We start from the raw sequence: 15,659 nt of genomic DNA, 5'->3' as shown, positions 1-15,659 counted from the left end.
GGGCTCATTGATACCAATGCCCACAAATGCACCAATGGACAGTCAAAGGAGCTCAGCAGTGTCAAAACTGATGTGAAAGCGCAAATCATTGACTTGAACAAGTCAGGAAAGTTGCTTGCAGCCATTTGAAAGCATCTATAGGTCCCAAGACCGACAGTGCAAGCAACTGTTCGCAAGTATAAAGTGCATGGCACAATTTATCACTTTCATGATCAGGAAGAAAAGGTAATGTAGGCTATCATCTGGTGCTGAGAGAAAATTGGTCAGGAGGGTGAAGAATTGACCGATAACCACCAAAAACCATATCTGTCAAGAATTAGAAGCTGCTGGAACACAGCTATCAGTGTCCACAGTCAAGCGTGTTTTTGCATTGGCATGGACTGAAAGTTTGCCATGCAAGAAGGAAGTTCTTGCTCCAAAAGTGGCACCTTATGGCTCGACTGAAGTTTGCTGCTGATCATATGGACAAGGATAAGACCTCCTGGAGGAAAGTTCTGTGGTCAGACAAAACAAAAATTGAGCTGTTTGACTACAATGTCCTGCAATAAGTTTGGAGGAGGAAAAGTGAGGCCTTAACCCCAAGAACACCATGCCTACCCGTCAAACATGACGGTCGTAGTATTATGCTGTGGGGCTGTTTTGCTGCCAATAGAACTGGTGCTTTACTCAAATTAAATGGGATAATGAAGAAGGAGGATTCACTTTTTTCTTCTTCAAAAATCATCAGTTCAAAGGTTGAGTCTTGGGCACAGGTGTTCCAACAGCGCAATGACCCAACCACACCTCAAAATTGCTCATAGAATGGCTAAATCAGACTAGTATTAAGATTTTAGAATGACCTTCCCGAAGTCCTGACTTAAACCCAATTGAGAGCATACAGACAATGCTAAAGCTAGTCCATGTAAGCAAGCCAATTTAACTGAACAGCACCAATTCTGCCAAGAGGAGTGGTCAAACATTCAACCGGAATCTTTTGGAACGCTACCAAAAGGGCCTAATTGAAGTGAAAATGGCCAAAACCCATGTAACTAAATATTGGCATTGCTGTAGGTGTATTTTTGATGCAGCAGATTTGCATACTTTTTGTTAACCCTGAATACATTCATAAAAGTAACATTTCATATTTCATATCCGTTCCAATTACTCTATTAGAGAAAAATCAGTTATAGAAATAACTGAAAGCTCAGGAGAGCCATATCATTGTTCTTTATAACAAGTGTATGTAAACTTCTGATCACAACTGTACATCTTCTTCCCTGTAGGAAATAACACCTTGTCATTTGTTTTCTTCTGTTCAGATTCTACATAGAGAGTATATCATACTTGAAAGACAATGCCACCATTGAGCTGTTTTTCCTCAATGCCAAGTCCATCATCTACAAGGTAAACCGGCTTTCTGTTGACATACTTTACTGTAAATGACAAGATTACTGTGGGGTATTTATTTCAAAGTGGTTCTCCTCTCAAGTGCTACAATGGAAAAATGTGCTAAGAATACAGTAAATTACATCCATGTTGCTTCCTTTGCTTCTACAGACCCTTTCTCGAATGAAAATAGGACAGTGGAGTGTGATGTTAACCAAGCCACCATATGATCTTGACTGATTTCAACCACTCAACCAATGGCCATCTGCTCAGTGTTGATTGTGAAGCAGATAAGCCAATCAACCATTTAATTGATCATACTGTACAAGCATGAAATTTAATAGAAATTGTTCAGTCGACTTTAGGGAGAAAAAAGTGCGAAATAACTTAAATTCCATTATGGCAACCATTGTCTAAGATTGGGGGGTGGAGTCACAGATTTGCTTTATACACATAAATAGCCAAAGTGCAGTCCATTTAGACAGCAGACCCGCACTGTCAGAAATACAATCTAGAAAATGACTGCAAAATATACAGAATATGGTAAGTTCATCAGTCAAGCATCTTCAGTAAACTATGTCTGAGCTCAATGAACATAATAAATCCTTTAATAATGTGCTAACATGCATCCTTCTTCACTGTAGGCAAAGGCAATCAGACACAGTATCTGTGGTTCTCATTCAAGAACGTTATACTGGAGATGTGCTGATGGCCACCTTAAAAAAAAAAGAAAAAAAAAAGCCACCAATATTGTATATTATTCATGGTTATCATTTGTTTCTTAATTGGTGAGTTACAGAATATATCATACCAAATATCATGCTTATCTAGTCTACTGTATGGATCTGACAAAAAAAAAAAAAAAAAAATCAATGTAGCTGCTTCCACCATCTCAGTGGCTCTCAAGCTTTTCACACCAAGTACCACCTAAAAATATGTACTTTGCTCTTCAGGGACTACCCTCATGATAGACATTAAAATACAAGTGTACTAGCAGGTGGGTATCAAAAACAAGGCATTTAATTAATATTATTAATAAACCATTATAACATTATGAACTGTTTGAACACTAACATTGCACTTAAATATAGAAAAAAAAAACTACTTACATAATTAAATTGAATTATATATTCTATATGTATTGCACATAGAGATATAAATTGTACCTAAATCAGTGTAAAATTAATCACCCCTTAAAGATTAAATGCAAAAATAGTAAGTTCATAAGATGGAAGTTAAATGGGCAGCATGGTGGATGACTGGTTAGCACGTCCGCCTCCCAGTACTAAGGACGCAAGATCAAGTCCAGGCTCCGGCCTTCCTGGGTGGAGTTTGCATGTTCTCCCCGTGCCTGCGTGGGTCTTCTCCGGGTACTCCGGTCTCCTCCCACATTCCAAAGACATGCATGGCAGGTTAATTGGGCGCTCCGAATTGTCCCTAGGTGCGCTTGTGAGTGTGGATGGTTGTTCGTCTCTGTGTGCCCTGCGATTCGCTGGCGACCAGTTTAGGGTGTACCCCACCTACTGCCCGAAGGCAGCTGGGATAGGCTCCAGCACTTGTGAGGAGCAAGTGGTTCAGAAAATGGATGGATGGATGGAAGTTAAATGTAACTCAACAGTGATTCTTTCCCACTCTAAAAATCACTGCACTACAGGTACAAGTATGTTCCATTGATGTTTATTTGCCAGTCAAGCTTTTACCTGTAGTGTCCAGAAGGGGGCAACCATCACTCAAAATTATGGCAGCCCTCCATAAATCAACATATATGTATTTGAGAGCGTGAATGTCAAGTCAAGTCAAGTTTATTTATATAGCCCTTAATCACACAAAAGTTTCAAAGGGCTTCACATGCCCAGAGTTGACAAATAGTAACGGCATCCCCTGATCAAACCACAAAAGGGCAAGGAAAAACTTATTAAAAAAAAAAAAAAAAAAAAAAAACATCAGGGGAAAAAAAACAAGAAACCTTGAGAAGGGGCCGCAAATATAATTGCGTATCATCAGCATAACAATGAAAGTTTATATTATATTTACGTATAATATCGCCAAGCGGAAGCATATAAATGTTAAACAAGAGAGGGCCTAGTACCGACCCCTGTGTGACTCCACACGTGACGTTACAGAGCTCAGAGGTCGCATTGCCATGAATTACACGGTGCGTCCTCTCCGAGAGGTACGAACGAAACCACGAAAGTGCTAAGCCTGGAATGGATCAGGTACAAGCAGCTGTTTCTGTTCTCACTGTCATTGATAATCTACTTTTGCCAATTTCTGATGCCCAGAAAGAAAATTGTGTTTGGTGTGCATTACAAAATTACACATTTGTGTTTTGAAAGGGGGAACACAGTGGGTGGTTCGCGCAGAGTCTGTCTCATGTTTCATCGCAACCGTCTGATCTCACCAAGCCAATTAAGAGGTGGATTGGAAAGAGAGCATTCCGAGCATACTTGACCCAGTATTCACATCCACAACTACCGTTCCCCCATTATACGTTGGATAATGTAAACAGAGACGGGCAAAAAAAAGTTCTTCTTACTTTGTAAAATGTCTCCAAAGTTGTAAAGTAACCATTTAAAAACCAAATATGCAATAAAAAAAAAAATGTGGTGAATGATCAATAAGTTTGGTAGCCTCCAAAATCTCCTGTTCCTCATATCCCAGCCCCATGCACATGAAGAAGTCACAAAATGAGAGATGGCAGCATTTTGAAGGCAGATGAAAAGAATTATCAGGCAGTCTTTGGCAAGACATAAACATCAAAGACATTTCATCGCGTCCACACCCCACTTTGGGAAAGTGTCTTGTTTCTATCATGTCCTTCATGTGTCTCTTTTCTCTCTTAGGAACTCATTGAAGTGGACAGCGATGTCGTCTTTGAACTGGCTTCCTATATTCTCCAAGTAAGATCGAGTGCTTCCCCGCCTGCCCTCCCCCATTTTCCTCAAATGGCGCACTTGATCTGATCCAAGGAAACGGTCCCTTTTCCACTCTGTGGCCACAAGTGTTTGATGCTAATTGACGAGGATCAAACTGGAGTTATGTAATGCGCTTGTCGGTCTGTCAGAGATGGTGTAATGATGCTTCAAAATTGAAATCCTAAAAAGCCTCCACTTTCTTTGTTGGCGGCCCTCCACATTCCTGGCTGCCCTCAACCACTTCTAATGTAATCCAGCAGCTGGGTGACGCTTTTGGTTCACATAGTCGCACCATTTATAAGTTTGTTACACCAGTATGTTGCCTGTCTGTGTTTACGTGTGTACAGTGTTACATTGACTCTTCCTTGAAGCTTCCCAGAAATCATTTTCCCACACACATTGTTACTAACTTACTGAAGTCACACGCGCCATTCAGTGCACTTTAATTCATAAGCTGTTAAAGGCCATAACTCACACCAATTACGGTAACTCAACATTCAGAATGGCTAACGAATTAGCCAGTTATCACCATGTAAACGCTCATTCGTTGACATCCACATTACCCAGCAGGCCTTATCTTTTAACTACATACACAGATACTACGTTAGAAGGTGAAGGATGGTGACCGTAACTGGACAAAAATAATATTTTTGCACATTCTATGCAATATTTTGACACCTTTTTAAAATAATAGCCGAAGTCAATTTTTTCAGATTTTTCAGGAAACAAAAAATTTAACCAATTGCATCATGTGGAGATGATTTATGCAAAAACGTATTTTTTTTCTTTACAAAAAAAAACAAACAAAAAATATTTAAGAGGGTGACGATTTGTAACGGGGGGGGTGGGGGCTGGGGGACACCAAGCAAAAGCTCTTACTTCGAGGGGGAAAAAAAATAAAATAATAAGTCGGAACACTCCTAAGGTAAAGTACCATTGCATCTCTCAAAGCCTTGAAAGACGATGGTGTCATGTTCCTCCATGATTGCAACCAATAACAATAAAATGTTTTATGGTGGGTGGATGACTGATTAGCACGCCCGCCTCTCAGTTCTGAGGACGCAAGATCGAGTCCAGGCTCCGGTCTTTCTGGGTGGAGTTTGCATGTTCTACCTGTGCCTGCGTGGGTTTTCTCCACTCCGGTCTCCTTCCACATTCCAAAGACATGCATGGCAGGTTAATTGGGCGCTCCGAATTGTCCCTAGGTGTGCTTGTGAGTGTGGATGTTTGTTCGTCTCTGTGTGCCCTGCGATTCGCTGGCGACCAGTTCCAGGTGTACCCCACCTACTGCCCAAATCCAGCTGGGATAGGCTCCAGCACACCCGCGACCCTTGTGAAGAGCAGGCGGTTAAGGAAATAAATGTATGTATGTATGTTTTATGGTGCACACCAAATTCTCCCACACTCACAATCCCTCTTATCATTTTGCAGGAGGCTAAAAGTGATTTCACCAGGTAAGACCTCTCACTGTTCTTGTTGCGGTTTTGTCACTGATTCACTGTGATACACTTTCCCACCACAAGCACCGATGGAGTCATTTTTACATCAACATGCACTATGCATTAGGGGTGGGAACCTATGGGTACCTCACGATACGATGCGATACGCAATACGAGGCTCACGATAACGATTATCTCGCGATATGACGATACTGCGATTATTGATATATTGGTCAGGAAATAAGTCCACGATAATTACGATAAATCTACTCAAGACATAAACTGATGTTTTTTCAATGACAAAATAGTTTATTTTTATACCATCACTGAAAAAAACATATTAAAATTGGTGTCTTCTTCAGAGTGAGTAATTTAGTGCATTTTTTTTTTAAACAAATACAAATGTCTTCTCAACGGAGAACTTTCTGTGAACAAATTTGTGTCTTTCTTAAACACTACTGTCATACAACATGCCAGTCAGTTACATAGTCAATTGTTTCATTTTATAAATTTTGAATTAAATTTAAATGAAATTTTAGATATTAAATCCAATTAAATCAATATTAACATTGCTCAGAAATTGTGTGCTTCAAAAAGTAGAAAGATATGTTTTAAAACTAACATTGACGATATAATACACCTTTTTCATAGAAACTTGTGCAAAACTGGGTCACTTGCTGGACAGATAAATGTCTTACACAAGTAAAAGTAAGCTCGTGCTTTTCTTTAAAAGAAAAAAAGAAAAGAAAAAGAGCAGCTCGTATGATTTGAGGTCCAAATCACTGATGGAATGCGTGATGGACCAAAAAAAAAAAACGCCTAATGAAATCACGTAGCGAAAACCATCATTCACAACTACACTATACGGGTGGAAATCGATTGCAAATGTACACAGAGATGCTGTGCGTGCTCAACTTTGCCCTTGGAGAATTAAATAAGCAGAGAGAGAGAGAATTAGCTCTTACCTTTAGCAAGTCTAGTCCTGGATGATGCCGCTCTAAGTCATATTCGTCATGTTTCCAGTGTAACTATTGTGAGACAGTTCTTGCATACACCCAAGTCCGTCTCTTCTCTATTCCATTTGATAAAATCTGAAATGTATCCATTCCACACTATCAATATACCCACATCTTTGACTTGTATGCAGCCGGCGTTTTGTTTACTTGGGTCTTCTTCGGCTGAAGACTGCCGCACATTTCCCCACCACTCTTATGAGGCGCTCCCTCTAGCGGCCCGCCAAGTAATTGTGCAATAAGGAACAAAGGAGCCGTTACAGCGGCTGTATCGATACTTGGCATAGGCATATCGATAACCCATCGTGAGAGAAAATATCGCGATGTATCGCCGTATCGAGATATCGTCGCATCCCTACTATGCATCTATCTCAATCACATATCTAGTGTGAAATCACCTGCAGACACCCAATTTGCACGTAAACATGTGCCACCACCAGGCATAGACAAGTCAACAATAATAATACTGTATGTGTAAATAATAATAATAATAATAATAATAATAATAATAATATGTTTTTGAATCTATGTTTTCTAGGGTTCAAATTTGTTGATTTAAATGGGGTAACTTTTTTGTTCTAGCATTTCGCCAGTGGCCACGAACTGCAATTACTTAGCTTGTTTCATGCTCAACATACAGTACCTCTAATGTAGCAAATTTAAACCATATTAAATTTCCAGTGCTTTTGTTGCAATTCAGATTAACATGATGTCTTTTTTTAAAGTGTTAAATCGTGTTGTTTGAGCAGACATGGATGCATATACAGTATGTTAGCAAAGCAGACTCCGATGATAAGTTATCAGATTCCATGTGTGTGTGTGGGAGGGGGGTGGTTCTATTCATGCTGCTGTGATGCATATCCCAATGGACACAGTGGAGAGTAAAAAAAATTGGAATTGTCACTTAAACCATGCACTGAAAATCTACCCTGCTTACTATTGAAGAGAGAAAATGACACATAATCATATACATTACGGTACTGCATATGCGCATTAAAGAGGGTGGATGAGATGACAGTCCTTGGCAAGGCTATTTACCGCAAATAATCCTTGAATGGGTAGTTGTGAAGCTCACCAGCAAATGTAAGGATGGACATCATGGACAAAAGTATTGAGACACAGCCCTCAATTACCGTATTTTCCGCACTATAAGGCGCACCTCATTATAAGGCTCACCTTCAATGAATCACATATTGTAAAACTTTTGCCATATATAAGGCGCACCGCATTATAAGGCGCACCTTCAATGAATGACATATTTTAAAACTTTTTTCAAATATAAGGTGCTACAGTAGAGGCTGGGGTTACGTTATGCATCCATTAGATGGTGCTGCGCTAAAGGGAATGTTAACAAAACAGTCAGATAGGTCAGTCAAACTTTATTAATAGATTACAAACCAGCTTTCTGACAACTCCATTCACTCCCAAAATGAATAAACATCTGTTTTGTTATTTTCTCTCAGGTAAAGTATTAGTATTAGCTCGCGATCCAAGATGGCGGGATCTTCTGCGCATGCGCGTCACCGATCATGCAGGGTTACGATAGTGTCTTGACAGCGAGAACTGTTGAGGCTCAATATTGATCCATATATAAGGCGCACTGGATTATAAGGCGCATGGTCAGCTTTTGAAAAAATTGAAGGCTTTTAGGTGCGCCTTATAGTCGTGAAAATACGGTACTAGTTTTAGTTGGATGGCTCTGTTATGGAAGAATTTGACAGGCTTAACCTCAGCCCCATGATACAAACTAGTGAGCCTGTGACCTCACTAATGTTCCACAGACACACTCCAACATCATGTTGAAAGACATCCACATGATTGGAATCTGATCTGCAAACGGAAATGTCTCGTAAAGGAAAATAGCATAACATTTCCCTCTACTTTTGCCTGTATAGCTTGTGTAGCGCACAACGTGTGCACAATGTTAGTCATGCCCATTGGCATTAAGCCCACTACCCACCCCACCACCACATGTGATTCTTCACATGTCCTTGTGTGTGACATCGCCCTCAAAGTGTGTCATCCTTCATCACGTGACACACTGCAGCAGCCTCCTCGTCTGACCTCATTTCCTCAAGTCAAACATCCTGCATGCCCGAGTTGGAATGTTACAAACTCCGGTGACATTCCTGCCTACTTCTCTTTCTCCCTTCCCCCAACACCCACATACTGTTCTGTTCGCCCACCCCCGCCTCCCCCCCCAATCCATATGCAACATTTCCCAGTAACTCTACCCCGCTGATTCTCAGCCTCCAATGCAGTCCATTCCCTCCCAGTGCAATCCTTGAAAGTAACACTGCTCAATATTAGGAAGGGCAGAACTGAACTTTCGTATGTTACATACCCTAAAATGATGACTAAATAAATACATAACCTGCTATGTAGATGAAATAAATAACTTAGGTTCCCATTTATTACAGGCTGTATATGAATAAAAGCTTCAGTTTCATTCACCTTATTAAAAGAAACTTAAAAATCTCCCTTGCTCACGTGAATGATGGGAAAGTTATTCCGGTAGCCTTTAATATTTGCATTGTTTGCATATTATTGTTTACTTCTGTGTTCACTGGCATTGTTGATGCCCAGGGAGTGACTTGCGCCCAATTTGGTTGCCTGCACATGTGGTTGAATTCATGTGTTCTATGCAAACAGCTTGGTCAGCTCATCATTTTATTTTATTTTTTTATTTTTTAATTTCCTGAAAATTAGAGAGTTCGAAGATGCTACGAGTCTGCCCGACAACAACAATATCTAACTTATGAGGAGTTTTTGACCCGCTCAATATGTAAAGTCCCTTTAAATAATGTATGTGGTGAATAAAATGTACTTTACAGATGACTACATCTTTCAAAACAAATATACAGTAGCAATCTGGCTGAAAGGTTTGTTTAAATGGAGAAATCACATAAAACCTAAGTGGTTTCCTTTCTCTAATCATAAATATGTAATTCGACGCAGTTGTAAAAGCATGAAAGTTGATATTGAAGTGCTTGGGAAAAATCTGTATGATCCCAGCACATAAAAGACAAAACATATGAAATACAAAAAAATTGCGTTGACACGTCGAAGAACCAGCAGACTGTCACTGAGAGCTCTTCCTGGCCTTCAGCTCATAGACGGTCGTGTTCCCAGGGCTTTCCCAATCCTCTAGGGGCTTGGCAGACAGACTTCGGGATTACTGTGAGGTTTTCGTGACCTCCTTCCAATAGCGGTCTGAAAACTCCATCCAAAGCCAAGTCTGTTTGGCTCGGTGCCTCTTTTACGCTTTGTGTCTTTTCCCTTTTTTTTTTTTTTTTTTTTTTTTTTTTTTTTGCTTTTGAATATGTCTTTAATATGCTTCTTTATTGCTCTCTCTCTTCCTGTTACTTGACTCTTTTCCTCTGTGTCTGCAGCACAGAGCATCCGCTGTCACTCTTTAATGTCTTCTTATTTGATTTAATGTCCTTCTCCCAGTGTAACCTAATACAGACCTCTTGCTACAGTTCATTTGTGTCACTTCAAAGCTTTATGAACCAAAAAAGATGTCTTGACCAATTCCATGCCTTGTGGTCTCTCTCCCCTTCTAGTAACGACACAACCAGGTCTGACCTAAAGAAGCTCCCTGCCCTGCCTACCCAGGCCCTAAAGGAGCACCCATCCTTGGCCTACTGGTGACAGTCAAATCTCCTCACCTACCTCTTCTCTCAACTTCTATTTTCATTTTCAAAGCTTTTCTTCTCCTTCCGTAGTGAGGAGCGGGTCATCGAGCACTACAAGAAGCTCAACGGGCAGTCCAGAGGACAAGCTATCGTAAAGTGAGTGTTCGCGTCACTTTAGCATGATTAGCCTGTTTGGCTACAAGTCTCACGTGTTGCCCGTTTATTCATCCTCACAGCTACATGAGCATTGTGGAGTCCCTGCCCACATATGGAGTACATTACTACGCTGTAAAGGTACAATTTTACTACCCTGCCTTATTTTTTCCCCACCTCCGTCTTTTCACCGCGTGTTGTTTTTCATTCTCGACTTTTAAGCAGACAGTTTGGAGTCATAATGGCGCTTAAGGCGATCTGGCATTTTGGTTGTCTTGTTTCTCTTGCTTGCAAACCATCCACACACGCACACTCAGGTGATGTTTTAATTTGCTGTTTTGCCACAGGATAAGCAGGGGATCCCATGGTGGCTGGGACTGAGCTATAAGGGCATATTTCAGTATGACCATCAGGACAAAGTCAAGCCCAGAAAGGTGAGATGACCTTCAAAAACATGTCTGCTATCCCCCAGTCAGTCTAAGTCCAAATACAGTAGGATCTTCTTGACTCAAGAGTGGTTGAATTTGCACTTAAGGTACTGTAATGTGGGCAAAAGAGCCACAGCCGCCAATTTAATGAGTCTGACTAAAATAACGGTGAACTCAGTAGACTGAATTTTACAGAGAGCACCCGGCATCTGTTAGCGGTAAACTGTTTGTTTTTATCGTCAAATAAATAATTCCACTTTTGGCCCTCGTCTCGCAGCCTTCCTGCGTGACTAAAATGGCCACGACTCATTGTTTCCCCCTCAGTGAGTCAGCTCATTGTGCTAGAGAAGAACAGTGACAGTGCTTCACATAACTAATGTCTGGAGATGTTTAGCATCCTGGGCGCGCTCTCTTTGCTCCCTCTCTCTCACTCTCTCTCCACCCAATCAGTGCTGTCATTGAGTTTTGTATGGAAAAGTCTTCTTGCGCCCCCCCCAAAATCCCATCGTGTTTAAGACCTTGCTCGCTTTTCTCACAGGGTGTTAATGGGTTTAACACTAGAGATCGACCGATAATCGGTCGGGCCGATAATCGGGGCCGATATTTGACATATTGGTACATATCGGTATCGGTCTGTTTTATTAATCTGACGGCCGATATGAGCGATCCATTTAAAACTCCGTCTTTTCGCTTCGAATGCAGCCCAGAGCGTCTCTGTCTGTTATGGAGTCCAACTCCAGCAATGTAACGCCCATAGCAGCATTTGATTGGTTAGCCGTGTAAGAGCCAGAACCAATCAGTAGTGTATGCCTGTATCACAGTAGCCGGTCACACACGCACCCACGTACACAACGCGACAGACACATGCTTCGAAGGTAAGTTAAAAGAGAAGAGACTCCGCCGATCGTTTCACCATGATAAGCTAAACACATTGAATTATGTTGTGTATTAAATGCACTATATGAATGGAGCTGCATTGCCTTGCATTGAATCCCCGCTAGCTAACAGTGGTGTGTTCAGCTTAGCATGTAGGCTAACACCCAGTAGCTAATTCGCTACTTGAACTACTCGGGGAGGGAATCAAACACATTTTCACTTAATTAAGTAAATAATGTTTGTTAGAAAGGTTCCAAATATTAACAGTTGTCATTATTATATTGTCTAGTTCCATGTTAAGAGTAGAGTAACGTCATTATATTTACCTCTCGTGACGCACACATTGCATTCTGGGTCACGTCCATTACTTGTTGCATAGCGGTTATTATGCAGTGAGATGCCACAATGACACTAAATAGCGTTTAGTTACTTTATATTGTGTTTATTTGTCGCACTGGTTTGCCATTGTGTGCCTTAAGCTTCGACGTCGATTTGATTGACAGCTCGTTGTGCACCTCGTTAAAGTCCGCTCCGTAACAAATTAAGTGTCTCAAACACCGTTTAACTACACGAACGTGTCCTCTTCCGTATGTTTGGCATTAGTAGAGAAGTGCACTAAAGTATAGTGTGCTTATTTGCTCGTTTTGTCTCTCTTTTCACGTCATGTCTGCCGTCATTTGGGACATTATCCTCTCAATGGATGCCACTAATATGTAACATCTACGGCCGTACACGGCTGCAATTAATGTTCAGTGATGTAATTTCGTTACGTGCATCATACTTTGAATAATGAGCTCATGTTTGGTGTGTTGTATAACTTTCTCGTGTGTTAGTAACTATTCATGTGGACAGCTAAGATAGTGCTTGTTAATGTGAATTAGCAATGTTGCAGCCCAGTTATTACTTAGACAAGTACATCTGTGCCATTAAGTGATACAGTACAGTACAGTAGTGAGAGAATAGTGTGCCCATATACACACACGTGTCTATAAGTGTAAAACACATTAAACAGCAGAAACTGGCAGCGGTCCACCGCAACAATGTCTGTTTAACCAAGTTATTCTTACTATTATTATAACCAAGTTATTTTACTCAACCCTTTTTCTGCGTTGATTGGGGCATCCTAAGTGGCAGTAAACTACATGATGAAGTGTCTTTTGACAGTTCTCTTGTAGAGAGGAGTAGCATGATATTGCTGTTCTCGATTTAAGATCCTCAGCTTATCAAAACTGTCTATATGGTAACAATAACAATAATCATAATAAGGTCTACAAGAACTGTATGGTGTTCAGGGATGAATAGTTTTTCTCATGGAATTTTTTTATTTATTTTTGCTGTAGTAATAAGTAATGCCACAGCTGATGCACATTTTGAATGACAGGGTTCCTCCTATTACTTCAAAATATAAAAATATAACATTTATAGAATAAAACTACAAGTATCCCAAATGCTATAAAAGGTAATGTCACATTGGCCCCCACATTTAACTCCCCCCGCCACCAACGTCTTATTGCAGATAGAAGGATGTAAAATGAAAAGTGTAGTGTGAGAATCCATTGTAAAGAACGGTTAGGGTTTGCATTATTCAAAAATTTGGTGCCAACATTTTAACTTTTACTGCAAATGAATATCGGCTTCAAATATCGGTTATCTGCCTCCTTGACTACCGATAATCGGAATCGGTATCGGCCCTGAAAAAAGCATATCGGTCGATCTCTATTTAACACCATCCCTGCACAGTGCACTGTGAACGGCCACTAACACAATCTGAAGCACAACAACACACGCATACACGCCCGCAAACAAATTCACACACACTCACAGAAACTGGACTGAGCTATGAACTCGCCATCCTGACAAATACGCTGAATCTGCTGAAGCTTTCCTGTTTGTCACAAATGATTCGTGTGTGTGTTGGAGTAAGAGAAGTTGTCAAGCTAAATGGTAATTAGGTTACAGTTTTAGGAAGCTGAATTAGCTTTTAGAATCATTTTAGGTCATATTGTATTAACCACGTTAAATCATTATTTAGCTTTGATCAAATTGTTTATTACTTGTGACAGAATGAATGAGTGCAGTTTGTAACATTTTCTTAGTAAAAAATGTATAAAAAGGAAGCGACAAGAAGGAATGTTACGGAACATTCCTACATTTGGGCTGCATGGATCAGTGGTATGGTGGTTGTCTCCCAACCTAGAGGTTGTGGGTTCAATCCCATGCCATTGTGACCACGCAAAAGTTTCCTCGAGCAAGATACTGAACCCCCAGTTGCTCCTGATGCCGCGTCATCAATAAGTGAATGAGTAGTCGAATGTAAAGTGCTTTGAGAATCCTTGTAAGTTGGAAATAAAAGGTGGATATATAAATGCAGTACCATTGACCATACCCTACTAACCGATCAAGCATTACAATTACCGTAGCAACAGCGGATCTGAGGCTGACATATCTCTTAAGTATCAGAACTAACTACCCCACCACCACTTTATATGCAAACCCTTCATCATTCACATTGGCACTGTCCAGTGAAAAGCTGAAAAGCATGTACAGTGTTAAGTCATGCAAATTCTAAATTGATCAGTTCAAGGGTCAGTCTATCTTCATTTACAGCATTTTTAACTGTAGAGACATGTTTTAATCACACTTAAACATTCTTACCTATCAATTCATGTATAAAAACAGTGACATATAAAAACTGTTAACATTCATTTTCAGAACATAGGGCAACTTAAAGCAAGGGAAAATACAGGGCTCTATTTTCATGCCCGGCAAATCTAGTTCAAATTGTGACAGACAGTACCTGTAATTTTGCACATGGATGGAGTTTTCTTTCTATTTGCATTGTTTGTTAGCAAAAAGATAATTAGACTTTAATAAAGTGAGTTGAGTTCATTGTCACCATACAGCACTTATATCTCAAATTTGTACTTGGGAAAAAAAAAAACGAAAAAAAACTCGAAGTCAAGTCACTCATCTCGAGCCATCACTATAGGCAGGGACTCTGCTGTCTGAACTTGTGCTAAACTCAACCATAAAATTATTGAGTGTCTTTTGGCAAACTACTGAATATCTTGGTTAGTTTCCACTTTGGTTGTTTTTTTAATTTCACTTGCAAACAAAAACATTTTAGCTCCATGCTTTTCTTTTAATGACACAACAGACTACATTTATGGAACATCTTTGGACTGACAAAATTCCATTGAACACAGTTTTTGTTGGTGAAATCAGGCTGGGAAGTCTTTAGCAGGAAGATATACACCTCACTAAAAGGGAGGAAGAAAAAATACTCAGTCAAGCGTAGCGGCTCCAGTAATCACTGACTCATGCTGTCATCGCTTGCTTGCCACAGAAAGGCTGATTCAGTTAAGCAAATACACTACACTTAATTGTGAGCTATTGTGGAGCGACTTTACTCTTTTTTTTTTTTTTTTTTTTTTTCCCACAGTTAACATAATTACCGTGTGAAATGATCATCCGTAAGTTACTAAGTGACTATACTGTTTAATAGGCATTTAGCAGCTTTTATAATACTTTTTATGGTTACCCTGCTGTTATTTGGGGATGTGAAAGTACCTCAGCTTACCACAGACCACACATGCACACGCACACTCCTGAAGCTCACAACATGGGAGTTTCTACTACTATTAGACAGACAGGTCGGTCGAATGGCTGACTTTGTGCATATCATATGATTTCATTTTTGAGCATACACACCCACCCATTCGTTGGAGCACAGAAACATATCCAGACATCCAGCCGGTTCCCATTAGTTTTTCCAGATATGTCATTCCTCCAAAATGGCACAGTCCCATACAAACAACAGGAAAGAGTGTAT

At 40.2% G+C, this 15,659-nt stretch overlaps 1 protein-coding gene across 12 annotated transcripts in view; it reads left to right on the top strand.

The window, feature by feature from the left end:
• The window catches only part of frmd4a (FERM domain containing 4A), a 202,863-nt gene that overhangs the window by 161,225 nt on the left and 25,979 nt on the right, over nt 1–15,659 (top strand). For all 12 annotated transcript variants that reach the window (XM_077515692.1, XM_077515694.1, XM_077515688.1 and 9 more), the window contains exons 5-11: nt 1,299–1,383; nt 4,209–4,265; nt 5,712–5,734; nt 10,299–10,382; nt 10,461–10,526; nt 10,607–10,664; nt 10,871–10,957. In XM_077515692.1, coding sequence (XP_077371818.1) covers nt 1,299–1,383; nt 4,209–4,265; nt 5,712–5,734; nt 10,299–10,382; nt 10,461–10,526; nt 10,607–10,664; nt 10,871–10,957 — 460 coding nt within the window. The remainder of the gene's footprint in view (nt 1–1,298; nt 1,384–4,208; nt 4,266–5,711; nt 5,735–10,298; nt 10,383–10,460; nt 10,527–10,606; nt 10,665–10,870; nt 10,958–15,659) is intronic.

Source organism: Festucalex cinctus, chromosome 3 (assembly GCF_051991245.1).
Source record: "Festucalex cinctus isolate MCC-2025b chromosome 3, RoL_Fcin_1.0, whole genome shotgun sequence".
Classification (NCBI taxonomy): Eukaryota; Metazoa; Chordata; class Actinopteri; order Syngnathiformes; family Syngnathidae; genus Festucalex; species Festucalex cinctus.
This window is presented reverse-complemented; position numbering and strand designations above follow the sequence as displayed.